The sequence below is a fragment of the Mustela putorius genome, unplaced genomic scaffold, assembly GCF_011764305.1.
Source record: "Mustela putorius furo isolate JIRA1106 unplaced genomic scaffold, ASM1176430v1.1 tig00003867_pilon_pilon_pilon, whole genome shotgun sequence".
Classification (NCBI taxonomy): Eukaryota; Metazoa; Chordata; class Mammalia; order Carnivora; family Mustelidae; genus Mustela; species Mustela putorius.
In genome coordinates, this window is record NW_025422019.1 from 16,849,803 (window position 1) to 16,864,972 (window position 15,170).

At 35.6% G+C, this 15,170-nt stretch overlaps 1 protein-coding gene across 3 annotated transcripts in view; it reads left to right on the plus strand.

Annotated features, from left to right (window-relative positions):
* The window catches only part of RAB3GAP1 (RAB3 GTPase activating protein catalytic subunit 1), a 114,422-nt gene that overhangs the window by 70,139 nt on the left and 29,113 nt on the right, over window positions 1–15,170 (plus strand). For all 3 annotated transcript variants that reach the window (XM_004774263.3, XM_004774264.3, XM_045066561.1), the window contains 7 exons: window positions 346–419; window positions 3,194–3,286; window positions 3,973–4,142; window positions 5,958–6,047; window positions 7,992–8,164; window positions 9,396–9,450; window positions 9,690–10,049. In XM_004774263.3, coding sequence (XP_004774320.2) covers window positions 346–419; window positions 3,194–3,286; window positions 3,973–4,142; window positions 5,958–6,047; window positions 7,992–8,164; window positions 9,396–9,450; window positions 9,690–10,049 — 1,015 coding nt within the window. The remainder of the gene's footprint in view (window positions 1–345; window positions 420–3,193; window positions 3,287–3,972; window positions 4,143–5,957; window positions 6,048–7,991; window positions 8,165–9,395; window positions 9,451–9,689; window positions 10,050–15,170) is intronic.

Sequence of the window (15,170 nt, forward strand, 5' to 3'; positions counted from 1 at the left end):
ATCTGGGTATGAGAGACGGTTCAGAGTTATCAGCAGGAGGCACAAGGAAAGCCTATGGCCCACTAGACTACCCACCTGGTTGTTTTGTTGTTGTTGTTTTTAATATACATGGTTTTACCTGGGCTTTCAAGAATAAGTAATTCGAAAACAAAAGACCTTTTGTTTTCTTAAGATTCTGGGTTTTTTAAAACTTATCCAAGTAGCCTGATCATCTGAATAACAGTAAGTTTAAGGGAGGCAAGATGGATTGCTTGTCCTTTTATATAATTAATTAGACTGAATTTTGATAAATTAATGAGTTGTACGTTGTCATAATTAGGATCTTATATTTGTTTTGTATTTTAGTGATTTGGATCCTATTCAGGCTCCCCATTGGTCTGTTAGAGTTCGAAAAGCTGAGAATCCTCAGTGTTTGCTGGGTAAGACATGCTTATGGTCCTTTCCTGAAATTATGTTCCTTCCCCACCAGTCTACCCATCTTCCAAATTAGGAAGACTGAATGTATTCTTTATACTTTATTTCACCTATCAAAGGGTACTTTTTTTTTTTTTTTTTTTTTACATTTGTGATCTTCTTGGTAAATATCACTAAAAAAGAAATATTCACTGCCAACAGCAGTGAATCCTAAGTCTTGAATAGCACTAGCAGGATTTCTTTCTTGTCTTTTAGTTTTAAGCAGTCTACAGCTCAGAATTCCCACATATTTTCTCATGATCTAAGTTTTATTCTTCTAAGGCTTTTACGTCACTCCCTTTTTTTCTTCTTGTGGCAGTTTGCATCTTCCATTCTTGTTAGTGTAGCACTTTGTGCCTTTTGCCATCCTCTGGAGCTGTGGTATATGAAGGGAAGAACACTGATTTTGACAGTCTAATTAGAGCCCTTCCATAGAGTTGTACCATATCTGGAAACCCATTTACTGATAGAGGGAAAGAGGTGTAGAGGATCAAGTGAAATACTATAAATAGAAATAACAAAAAATGTTGATTTGCCTTCGAGTTAATGTTATTATATCCCATGTCTGGCATTTCTTTCTTTTATTATTTTTGTAGATGTGTGTCTTTCATGAAGTCTTTTGAACTCATCTCCTCAATGAGTCTTTCCATCTTTTTCTCTCATATTTAGTACATGCGAAGATAGTTCATTTCTGTTTTCATATAAGCCACCTTCACTCCATATAACCTGATATATTACCATCCAACTAATGGAGTTACTAAATATTTATTAATGCAGTAATGATGCATTTCTCTAAAGTATTATTTTCTTGGGTTCTTTAAAATTCATCATATGCTATTCATTAAATGCTAATTAGCACTTGCCATTTTTGCTAACTACATAATGGTGAATACAAAGATGTATAAGGTAAAATTCCTGCCATTGGTGAGTTTGTCTTGGGGTATTTTTTAGGGAGACAGTGGAGGGTTAATATCAAGAGTTTAAGAATTGGTTAGACCTTATTCTAAATCCTAGGTCTGCCAGTTTGAACAAGTTTCATTACTTTCTTCAGGTCTCAGTACAATAGAGATAACAGTATATGCATAGAGTTATTGAGAGGATCAAATAAAATTATGTGTGTCTTTGTGTATCACATTTAATACAGTGCCTTTTGTATAGTAAATGCTCAGCAAATAGTTTCTCTTGTTAAATCATTGGATTATTAAGTTATTAAATTTATTTACTAAATTGTTTCCTAGTTCCGTATTATTTCTCATCCACTGACTTCTGTGATAATTGCAGAGGACCTTAGAATTTAAAGTATTCTCATTTTAATATTTTGTCCCATGATCCCACCCTATCTCTTTGATATGTTTATATGATGAGATTAAAGGATTATATAGTCATAAATAATTAACTAGAATCATATAGTTTATATGATTGAATTATAAGATTATCTTATTTTCTGAAGAGGTTCAGAAAGTGTTCTAGATTTGTTCAGAACTGGTTGGTGAATTCTAAAACTTAAGATATACTTCCGATCTTGTATTGTCTAATAGTTTTGCAACTGACAGTTCCTATTAAATTTTAATTTCTTTGTACAAATGTCTCATTGCAACTCTTCAGAAGATAGCCAACCTTTCCCCCTTATAATAATGATTAGGAAGTATACCATTAACATGAAAGGAAGTGAAGTGTATGATTAACATGCAGCTGAAACTGAAATAACTATGCTACATGATTTCTTAATCCTCTAGAAACATATCTTCAGAATTTCTTTCTCACTCTCTCTTTCTCTCTCATGTGTCTCTCTGTCTCTCTTTTTTTTGTGGCCAAAAAAAATTAGACTTAGCCAGCTGGACTCAGGTTAGATGATCCCAGTGTTGTTGGCAACATCCAAAGCAATCATAGTCAGGAGCCAGTCACACATACGCCTTCTCTCCATCAGGCTTAATCAAGGTGTTGACCTTGCCCATATCAGTGTCATAGAGTTTCTTCACAGCCTTTTTGATTTGGTGCCTATTGGCCTTGACATCCACAATGACTACAAGTGTGTTGTTGTCTTCTAGTTTCTTCATGGCTGACTCAGTAGTTAGGGGGACCTTGATGATGGCATAGTGAACCAGCTTGTTTCTCCTGAGGTCACTCTTCTGAGGATATTTGGGCTGCCTTTGGAGATGCAGTGTCTTGGATCGTTGGAACGTACATAACTTGTGGATCCTTTTTTTTGTGACTGTGGACGCCTTTCAGCACTGCTTTCTTGGCCTTCAAAGCTTTTACTTTGGCTTCTTTGGGAAGGGCAAGGGCTTTCTTCTTGGCCTTTGGCACCATCTTCGTGAAAGGACGAGAATTTCTTTTTAATTTTTTTTAATGGACTCAGAATTCTAGAAGGGTGGCAGTTAAGGTGATAATATGTGCATATAGTAATATTCTTTTTACTTCTACAACTCATTGAGAACAGATAATTATTTGTCTTCTTCAGGCACATAGTAAGTGCTTACTCTTACTAGGTACTATTGCTTTTCCTTTCATTCTAGAAGGAATTCTAAGGAAAAACTTTTTTGATATCCTGGGACATGGAGAGAAGGGAAGAACAGGTTACTTTTGGAATAGGATTAATTTTTGTCTTGGGTGGAGAAACTGAATGGTTTCTTTTTCTACCATATCTTACTTAAAGCTTTTGTGAAAAGACATGTATTTTAATTTGTAGTTCTGATTTCTTTTAGTTAAGTGTCAAAAATGAGTAATATTTTTTCTGTAGGTGATTTTGTCACTGAATTCTTTAAAATTTGTCGTCGAAAGGAGTCAACTGATGAGATTCTTGGACGATCCACATTTGAGGAAGAAGGGAGAGGTGACCTGTTTTCTTTCTTTCTTTTTTTATTTTTTTAAGTTATTTTCAAACATCTAACCCTTTTTCTTAGGCATTTTTCTGGTAACTTTTCATCTATTTTCACATTTGAATTAAGTTGTAAAAACAAGTTTTGTTTTGTTTTTTTTTAAAGATTTTATTTATTAATTTGACAGAGAGAAATTACAAGTAGATGGACAAGCAGGCAGAGAGAGAGAGAGATAGGGAAGCAGGCCCCTACTGAGCAGAGAGCCCAATGTGGGACTCGATCCTAGGACCCTGAGATCATGACCCGAGCCGAAGGCAGCGGCCTAACCCACTGAGCTACCCAGGCGCCCGAAAAACAAGTTTTGATGGACTAGAGTGCTACCATTTCTCTCCAGGCTATACTCTGAGCTTAAAAATTATGCACATTTAATAAGGGCTTTCTACCAAAAATGTAAGGTATTTTGAAAAGCAGGGTTTTAGAGGTTTATTTTTAAACTTCTAGAGAGAAATAATTTGTGTTATACCTTTGTCATTATGGATGCATATAAAGCTGAATATGTGTCTTACAATTTTATAATTCTGAGGCCATATAATTCAGTGAAAAGAGTAACTAAAATATTTTATACAATCAACAGTTTACTCATCATTTTAACTTGCTAAGATTGTGATACAATTTCTCTTCATTTCTATTCTTTTTATAGAAATTGCTGATATAACTCATGCTTTGTCAAAGTTGACAGAGCCAGCACCAGTTCCAATTCATAAATTATCAGTTTCAAATATGGTACACACTGCAAAGAAGAAAATACGAAAACACAGAGGTGTAGAAGAGTCACCACTGAATAATGATGTCCTCAATACGATTCTCTTGGTAACTAAATGTAGTATCTTTCTATATCTGTATGCATACTCATTTATTCATTATCTGTCTGGTCCCTTCTATGTGGCAGGCACTGGATTGGAAATATAAAATGAGTAAAACAAAGTCTCCACATTTAGAAAATTCCCACTAGTTTAATAGGAAGAAGGAAAGTAAACCATAGTTAACAATACCATGTTGCATGGGAGTAGTCTGGCAAAATGGCTGTAAGAACACAGCAGAGGATGTGTCTGTCTCTGTCTGGGCAGTGGGAATTAGATCGTAAAGGTGTCATAAAGAAGGACACTTGAGTTGCATTATGAAGAGAAGGTTTTAGAAACAGAGGAACAGTGCTGAAACGCTGGGGTTCATCTTGCAGTTTAATATTATTTTAAGCATAAGGTCAACATCAGAACTAGATTTTTGAAAGCTTCATTTCACAAAAGTCTGGGGAAAGCTTTATGATAAGTACTAGAAAGAGCTAAGGTGTCTCCTAGGTATAGAGTGGTGGAATAGGCCCAGCCTGGGAACCACACACACCATGGTTAATCCTGACTTACTGTACCATTTTGAGTAGGTCATTTAATTTCAGTTTTGTCATCTATACATGAAACTAATAAAACCCTGTTAGATCGTTTGGAGGATGAAAGGACCATCTATTAAACTGCCTGGTACATAATAGGCCTCTGGTAAATGATGGCTATTCTTACTGTAATTGTAGGTATAATCATATTTCTGCAATTTGTGCATTAAGACAGTCTTGGAAACAACCTTTTAGTAGTGCAATGAAAAAAATATTGGGCTTCGAAACTTGATGTTAATGTCATCCCAGTCATTAACTGAATAAGACCCCTAACCAGATTTTAAGCTTGTATATTTGTAAGAAATGGGCAGTAATATTTACCTTACACAGTGGTTTTAGATTAGGATATTAATTGTAAGTGTACCTAGTAGTGGGGGTTGGTACAGAGTAGTTCCTCTAAATTTAAAAAAGTCTCCTGTAATATGTGGCATAGTATGTGTAGTAGAAGGAATCACAAGTCAGCAGTACAACAAAACACTTGGGAAGAACAGTGATAAAAGGACTGAAAATAAATTTCTGCAGAGAAGGCCCCTTCTTTTTTTTTTTTTTTTTAAAAGGAGATTTCATGCTGGGAAGCCAAATGCAGGGCCTGAACCCACAACCCTGAGATCAAGACCAAGAGTCAGCTGCTTACCTGACTGAGCCACCCAACCATCCTGGGAAGGCTCCTTCTTAAAAATATATCCTTAGAGATTTTATTCTAATTATTATAGACACTGAATTTTTTTTTTTCATTTTTACACACACATAAACAGGAACCACGTGGAAAAGATGAACTGGTCATTACAGGTTTAGACTACTTTCCACTTTCTAGGGGTATCTCATTAAGTTTTGGTCTTACATATCATATTCTTAATATAATGAACTATATAACTTCATAGAGCCTCAGGGATATATGCATATTTAAAATTGTTCTCTTAGGTTTTGTGTAATATTTTTTCAGAAATTTAATGACCATGGATAGTAGTGAAGAGATTTTGGTTTTGCTTTGTTTAGTCTACAAAACCAGGTGGTTTTAAGAAAAATCTCTGATTTCTAAAATTGGCTTATCACTGAAACTCCATATTTCCAAAGAAACGCAAAATATTTGATAAAGTGTAGAACCCACTGGCCACTATTATAAGCACATTGCCATTGTTTTAATAGCAAAACCATGAAAAAATAAAATGGTGTTTATATGGATTATGAATATTAACAAAGTAGGAACTTTGGTTCAAATGTGGTTATTTTTTTTTCTCCCTAAGTTCTTATTCCCTGATGCTGCTTCTGAGAAACCTTTAGATGGAAGTTCTTCCACAGACAACAATAATCCTATATCAGGGAGTGAAGATTATGTAAGTTGGAGTTCAATATTAAAATATTTAAAATGCATTGAATTTCTAAGGGGTTACTATATTGCTAGTTTAGTAGCATAAGGACTTTTTATTTTTTAATTTAATTTAATTTTTAAAAATATTTATTTATTTATTTATTTATTTGAGAGAGAGAGAGCATACTCATATGACCAGGTGACGGGGGCATAGAGGGCAGAGGGAGAGAGAATCTTCAAGCAGACTCTCTGCTGAGCACAGAGCCCAATGCAGAGCTCCATCCCAGGGTCCTGAGGTCATGACCTCAGTGAAAATGAAGAGTTGGCTACTTTGGGGTGCCTGGGTGGCTCAGTTGGTTAAGCATCTGCCTTTGTCTCAGGTCTTGATCCCAAGGTCCTGAGATCGAGCTCCACATCAGGCTCCCTGCTTAACAGGGAGTCTGCTTTTCCCTCTGCCCCTGTCTCTTCCGCTTGCTCATGCACTCTCTCTCTCTCTCTCTCTTTCCCTCTCTCAAATAAAAAAAAGGAATTGGCCACTTTACCTACTGAATCAATTTTATTTTAAAAATCACCTTGGAGGAACACCTGGGTGGCTCAGTGGGTTAAAGCCTCTGCCTTTGGCTCGGGTCATGATCCCAGGGTCATGGGATTGAGCCCCGCATTGGGCTCTCTGCTCAGCGGGAGAATGCTTCCCTTCTTCTCTCTCTGCCTGACTCTCTGCCTACTTATGATCTCTCTCTGTCAAATAAATAAATAAAATCTGGGGGAAAAAAAAAGTTAAAAAAAAGCCTTAGGAAAGCTTGAGTAGAGATCATGGCCTCCACTCAAATTATGATACATTGACTATACATATGTATTTTGAGTGGCAAAAACTTTTCTGGAAACAGTGAAAAAATAAGTATATTGTGTATGATTGTAGGATTTCCCTCATTTTAGACTTTTTTATACAATTATCAAATTGATGTTTTGCCATTGTTTCTTCTCTATTTCAAAATCAGACGGTGAGTGGAACACTAATGAAATAAAATGTGTAAAATGAAGCAAAATTTTCACATGTTCCTTATCTAGGTCTTTAATAAATTGAGAAATGAGATGTTTAAGAGACAGGCATAGAGATAAATCAAACTATTTTCAGTCGTTACTTTGGGAAGTAGATTTCATGAAATAAGGAAAAGCAGAGGCTTTATATTTTCAGTTTATATAGTTCTGATTTTATGTTTCTGATTTTGATAATAAGTGTATACTCATAATTAAAAGATTTTAAGGGGTGCCTGTGTGGATCAGTTGCATCTGCCTTCAGCTCAGGTCATGATCCTGGGGGTTCTGAGAAGGAGCCCCACGTCCTGTGTTCTGCTCAGCAGAGAGTTTGCTTCTCCCTCTCCTTCTTTCCCCCTTCCTCCACATTCATGTTCACACATGTATGTGCTCTCTCTCGTGTTCTCTCTCCCAAATAAATAAAACTTTTAAAAAAAAATTACAAAAGCATATTTGGAATACATCTTGAAGCTCCTACAGAAGAAATTGAAAGTTGTGACTTTAGTTTTTCTAAACTGTAGCATCAGTCTTTTGATCCTTGCAGAAATTTTGAAAACACGGTACTGCCTTAAGAACAGTTTAGATAGTAATGTATTAAAGCTTTTAATAAAAGGTAGTTTTGTAGACTAGGTTAATTTTGGTATTAATATCTCCCCCCACACAGTTTTTGATTATACCTGGAAATTTTTTTTTTTAAGATTTTATTTATTTATTTGACAGAGAGGCAGAGATCACAAGTAGGCAGAGAGGCAGGCAGAGAGAGAGGGGGAAGCAGGCTCCCTGCTGAGCAGAGATCCCGATGCAGGGCTGGATCCCAGGACCCTGAGATCATGATCTGAGCTGAAGGCAGAGGCTTAATCCACTGAGTCATCCAGCTGCCCCTGCAAATATGTTGTTAAAAAGTTTTGCTTTGTTTCTGTTTTGTTAAATCCAGAATCTCTACAATCAGTTCAAATCTGCACCATCTGACAGTTTAACATATAAATTGGCTTTGTGTCTTTGTATGATCAATTTCTACCATGGAGGATTAAAAGGAGTGGCACACCTCTGGCAGGAATTTGTTCTTGAAATGCGTTTCAGATGGGAAAACAATTTTCTGATTCCAGGGTAAAAATTTCAATTTTCTTTTTTATATGTAGGTTTTTTGTTTAGTGTAATTAGTCTTTTGACCCATTAATTTTCCTCTTCTAGGAAATCCACCCTAAGAAAGTGTTAATAAACTTTAGACATGATTTATACTCAAAGGTGTTCATTGTAGCAAATTTATAATAGGGGAAAAAAGGTATTGCAGCCTAAGTACAAACATAAAAGAATGGTGTAAATCATGATTTATGTCTACAATGGAAAGTTAATGGCTCCATTACATGTTGTTGTTTTCAAGAATCTCTAGTAACATAGAAAATGATCATAATATTTGTAGTAAAGTAGAATATAGTATTTTGTATACCAAGTGCATTCAGTTTTGCTGATCTATATTTATAGAAACATAATGGGGAAGAAATAAAGCCAAATGTTAACAGTTTTTCCCAGGTGTAAAATTATATTTCTTTTTGTCCTTTATACATTTATATATTTTTCTAAGTCTTTTGTAGTGAACATAAATTCTTTTGTGTGTGTGTGTGTGAACGTATTGTAGTTGAAGAGAAAGCTATTTTAGAGTTTGTAAGTTCAGATACTCAATATTATCTGTAATTTTTGGGAGGAATTTATGTTGACATTTCACTTAATGCAGTAGAAGAGTTTAGTTCCCATGTATTTAAATAATTCATAAGTTACTGCTCATCTACATATATTAAGGCAGAATTATGATGTTAGTAATATAAATTGGTGATTGAGCGAAAAATATTTACTTCTGTTTCATTTGCCAGTCTCTGCTTAGCTGGATTATCTCATCGCCAATTTTTGGGAATTTAGTGGTTTAGAACTAGAGGCTCCTCTTGGCAAAAGAGAGGTGAAAATGAATGTTTTTTAATATTGAGAACCCACTGTAATAATTGAGAACTGAATATGTAATCTAATCTGTTTTGTATGGTGTGAAATACTGTATACTAGCTACTCCCTGGGGTGGATTTAGAGACATTTGTTCATTTTAAGTTTCCCTTAACTTGAGAGCTGTTACTACTTTGCTTTTATGCTTTGAAAAATATATTTGCTGTTGGTGTACAAGGAGGATAAAATAAGTTTTGATTTCTTATTCTTATTTGCCCCATCTTAGTTATCCTACCTATTGAAATCTAGTTTTGATTTCCTATCAAATGGCTGAAATTTGTAGTCATATAAGAAATTCGCATACTTGGAGCCATTTTACTAAAACTTTTCCCACTGCTTTATTTGATAGATTAGCAAGTGGACCCCCAGATCTAAGATGTTGTTTACTACATCAGAAACTACAGGTAAAGATTTCCCAATGACAGTGTCTAAATAATGGTCTTAATTTATTGGAGTTTATTCTAATACTAAATATAGTAATGAATTATAGGCTAGTCTCATCATGCTGCTGTAGGTTACTTGTAGTCACTGTCATTCACAACAGGGTCCAGGGAAGGGTTGGAGAAGGCAAATTAAATATTGAGGAAGTGGATAGATTTTTATTTTGCCTAACTAATTTAAATGTTATTTCTGTTTTCTTAAGATGTTAAATTGTTGTATTGAAAGAAAGAAGGCCCGTGATGAGGGGAGAAAGACAAATACTTCAGATATGCATCCAGGGGATGCTAGAAAAGCTGGAGACCAGCTGGGGCCAGATAATCTAAAAGATATGGATAAGGAAAAGGGAGAGGTAGGAAAATCTTGGGATTCTTGGAGTGACAGTGAAGAAGAATTTTTTGAATGCCTAAGTGATACTGAAGAACTTAAGGGAAACGGACAAGAGAGTGCTAAGAAAGGAGGGCCTAAGGAGATGACAAGCTTCAAACCAGAAGGACGACTATATCAGCATGGAAAGCTCACACTGCTACATAATGGAGAACCTCTCTATATTCCAGTGACCCAGGTAGGATATGGATTGGCTCTTTAAGTTTTAATTGTTTTTATTTTGTTGTTTTTATCTTCATCCTAGTAGGGAATGATTGCTTTGAGTAGGAGCAATTCTTTAAATAAGCTATGTTCAAAGATCTAAGATTTCAAATCTAAATAAACTATTGGGGCTTTCAGGTATTATCATTTCTGAAATTGAGAAGTGTTTTAAAGTTAGAGTAGATAGTACTTCATCATGGTTAAGGTGATATGTTATTTCTTAAAATGAGTAGTAAATACAGAGGTGTTTAAGAAACAAAACCCCCAAATAGAGAAGGAACAAAAGTAAAAACCCTTTAATTTCTTTGATTAGTTTTGTCTGTTCAAAAATACAGTTCGAAGCCACTTTATACCATTAGGAAGTAGAACAACAACAGTTTAACACCTAAGCAAGAACAGTAGTTCCACTGGGTTATTTTTACATAAGTATGTGGATACATTTTATTGTGAATAACTCAATCTAGAAAAAGTAAAAGCCACTACTCACTAGTAGCTCACATTTCTAGAAGTAGCCATTGTTACTGGTTTGGGTTATAATTCCTTATATCTGTTACTATATATTGCTATATATTGATGTATATATATGTGTATACATAAGATACATAGTTTGTGGATTTTTTTGGTCTGGACTTTGTTTTTTTAAGATTTTATTTATTTTAGAGAGAGAAGGATAGTAGTGGGGAGGGGCAGAGGAAGAGGGAGAAAGCAGACTCTCATCACTCAGCTCAATCTTAAAACCCTGAGATCATGACCAGAGCTGAAACCAAGAGTCAGAAGCTCAACCAACTGTGGCACCCAGGCGCCTCTTTTTTGTTTTTAATTGTATGCATTGTTGTACAATTTTTTTGTTTAACCTAGTATGTCTTGGAGATCTTTCCATGTCATTACATATAGGTCTAGTTTATTCCTTTTTAATTGCTGCATAATATTTCATGGGGAAGAAGAGACATAGTTTATTTAACCATTCCCTTCTTAATGCACGCTGTTATTTGCTAGTTTTTGCTATTATAGTGCTACAGTACAAACTCTTGCAGTTTTTCACATATTGTGTGTTCACACTGGAATAATTTTTCTTTAAAGATTTTATTTAGGGGCTCCTGGGTGGCTCAGTGGGTTAAAGCCTCTGCCTTTGGCTCAGGTCATGATCCCAAGGTCCTGGGATCAAGCCCCGCATCGGGCTCTCAGCTCGGCGGGGAGCCTGCTTCCCTTCCTCTTTCTCTGCCTGCCTCTCTGCCTACTTGTGTCTACTACTACTGTCTGTCCAATGGATAAATAAAATCTTTTAAAAAAATAAAGACTTTATTTATTTGAGAGAGAGAAAGAGAGAGTGCACAGAGGGAGAATGAGAGGGAGAGCAGACTCCCCGCTGAGCTGCGAGCCTGATATGGGCCTTGATCCAAGGACTCTGGGATCATGACCTGAGCCAAAGGCTAATGCTTAATTGGCTGAGCCACCCAAGCACTCCCACATATGAATGTTTCTTAAGGAAGAAGATAAGAAAAGGATTTGCTAGATAAGCAGATACACAAATTACAAAATTCCTGTTCAAAAAGGCTGTGCCTTTTTAATACTCTGGTCACTGGTGCATATAGAAGTGAGGGAATACTATTCTTTACTCAACTTCCCTTTCTTAGTTCCTTTCTCATCCAAACCTATATTGAGTGCCTAATATATGCCAACCACTATTCTAGAACTTGGAGATTTAGCAGTAGACAGTAAGGTTCTTGTACTCATGGAACTTATATTCATATTTTACTTAATTTTTTATAAGTAATTGATGTTACCAGTCATGTAAATTTTTACCAGTATAATGGACAAGAGTAGTATCTCTATGTTTTAGATAGTTTTCTCTGATTTGTTATGAACTTAAGCATCATTTAGTACATTTATTGGCCATCTTTTTCTTTGACTTCCCTGTCATTTTTCCTTTAGGTTGCTGACCTGTTCTTGCTTATTTATATTAGTCCTTCATATTTTAGATATAGATTCTTTGTTATATATGTTGTACATGTTTTCTCCTGTCATTTAAAAGACATTTGCTTATTTATTGATTTATAAACTATTTATAAAGTGTACAAACCTTAGAGCTACTGCTGGTGAGCTTTTTCATTTTTGAAAACTCAGGTAGCTGCCATCCAGATCATGATGTGGAAAATTCCCATCATCCTAGAACAATACTGATCAATAGAAGTTTCTGTGAAAACAGAAATGGACATTTTCTGTCTGTCCTATCCAGTACTATAGCTATTACCCATTTGTAGCCATTGAGTGCTGAAGGGTGGCTAATGCAACTGAGGAACTGATTTTTTTTTTAATTTACTAAATTTACTTAAATTTAAATAGCCTGGTATATTGGATAGCATAACCCAGTACTCCCCTCCAGGTAAGTTTTTTTCTGCCTTTATCACCATAGGTTAATTTTGTCAGTTTTTGAATCTCATACATGCAATTATGTTCTGTTTACTCTTTTGTTTATAAAGGCAGTCATGCATTTCTTACTCTTGCATTGAGCCTTTTTAAAACTACCATGTGTGAGATTCTTCCATGTTGTCACATGAGTCGTTATTTGTGTGTGTGTTTTATTACTTTATAGTATTCTGTTATGTGAACATGCCATAGTTTGCTCATCCATTCACCTGCTGATGGAATTTGAGTTGTTTATAGTTTGAGCTATTACAAATACATGAACATTCTTGGGTGCCTGGGTGGCTCAGTGGGTTAAGCCGCTGCCTTCGGTTCAGGTCATGATCTCGGGGTCCTGGGATTGAGTCCCGCATCGGGCTCTCTGTTCAGCAGGGAGCCTGCTTCTCTCTCTCTCTGCCTGCCTCTCTGTCTACTTGTGATCTCTGTCTGTCATATAAACAAATAAAATCTTAAAAAAAAAAAAAACCAAATAAGTGTCTTTTGGTGAATGTAGGCACTCATTTTCTTTTAGATACATTTCTAAGAGTAGGATGGTTTTTGCCATATGGTAGAAATATGTTCTTGTTTTAGTAGATACTGCCACATGATCTCCCAGAGTGGTTGAATAGTTTATATTCCCTCCAACAGTGTATAACAATTGTTGTTGATTCCACATAATCCCTAACATTTGGTGTGTCACCAGTCCCAGGTTTGATGATTTCCTAGGAGGACTCATAAGACTCAGCATATAGTTGTGCTCATAGCTATAATTTATTATAGTAAAAGGATACAAAGCAAAATCAGGAATAGGAAGTGGCCCATAGGACAAAGTTTGGAAGATATCATACAGGCTTCTAAGAGTCCTCTCCTAGTTTGGTCACACAGGATATGCCTAATTCTCACTCCAGCAATAAATTATGATTGCATGTGAAATGTTGTTTACTGGAGGGTGTTTTTAGAGGGTCGGTGCTCCGAGGTTTTACTTGGGGGGCTGGTCACATTGGCACCCTTCACCTAGCATGTACCTTAATTCCAGATTACCGGAAGGAAAGCAGGTGTTCAGCATAAACCATATTGTTTGCACAAATAATTTAGGCACATTGTGCCATTTTTATCAGTTCTGAGTATGGTGGGGACCCTGTCAGAATCCAAGTTTCTAGATGCCAACAGAGGGTCAACTTTGCAAACAGGCCTTTCAGAGGCTAGCAGTCTGAAGTCTGCTATGTTGAGTCTTCTGTGACTGTTTGACTATTTCAGTCATTTTAATTTTTGGCCTTTTGGTGGGTATGTAGTAGTATCTCATGTTTTTACATTTCCCTGGTGAGTGATGGTCCTGAATACATTTTCATTATTATATTTTATATATTGTCCATTTGGATATTTCCTTGGTGAAGTACTTATTCAGAATCTTTGCCTATTTTTTAAAAGTTGGGGTTTTTTTGTATTGTTTTGCTTTGTTTCTTAATGTATTTTGTGTGAGTTTTTAGCCAGATATATGTATTATAGATAACTTCTCCAATCTATGGCTTGTCTATTCATTTTCTTAATGATGCCTTTTGTTGAATAGACATTCTTAATTTTAATAAAGTCTGAGTTGTCAGTGTTCTTCTTATGGGCATAGTGCTTTGTCTCCCTATTAAGAAATCTTTTTCTACCCTAGTGTCCTGGAGATAGTCTCTTATGTTTCCTTCTGGAAGCTTTATTGTTTTACTTATTGCATTTATATTTGTGACCCACCTCAGATTGACTGTGTTTGGTATGAGGAAAAGGCTGATTGTCTTTTCTCTGTAAGGATATATAATTATGTTCCAACACCATTATTCAAAAGAACTGCTTTTTCCCACAGAATGGCAGTAGTGTCTTTGTTGTAAATCATATGATCTTATGTGTTTTGGTCTATGTCTGGACTATTTATTCTCTCCACTACTCTCTATCCTTGTACCAATAAGGTACTATATTACTGTAACTTACAGTCTTTCGGTCTTGTGGTATAAATCTTTTAACTTTGTTCTTCAAGATTATCATGGCTGTCCATTGCATTTTTATGTAAATTTGAGAATCAGCTTGTCATTTTTCACAGTACAAAATAATCCTGCTGGGATTTTTATTCTATATTGCATTGAATTTACAAATTAATTTAGGGGGAATTGACCTCTTAACTATTTTGAGTCCCATGACCATGAAATACCTTTCATTTTATTTAAGATTTCTTTTACTTTCCCTTATCAGTGATTTATAGTTTTCAATGTAGAGGTTTTGCACATCTTTTATTAGATTTAATTCATAGTCTTCATTATTTCTTAAATGTTATAAATGGCATTTAAAAAATTCCATTGAGGGGCGCCTCGGTGGCTCAGTTGTTAAGCGTCTGCCTTCTGCTCGGGTCATGATCCTGGGGTGCTGGGATCGAGCCCCACATTGGACTCTCTTCTCAGCGGGGAGTCTGCTTCTCCCTCTCCCTCTGCTCCTGCTTGTGTTTCCTCTCTTGCTCTGTCTCTCTCTGCCAAATAAATAAATTAAAAAAAAAAATTCCATTGAAATTTTCCCCCCCGAAATGTAGAAACAGTTGATTTTTGCATACAGACTTTGGATGTAGCAATCTTAGCACATTTACATATTATTTCCAGCAGTTTGTAAATTATTTGGAGTTTTCTGTATATATACTCATGCTGTCTGTTAACATAGACAGTTTGAA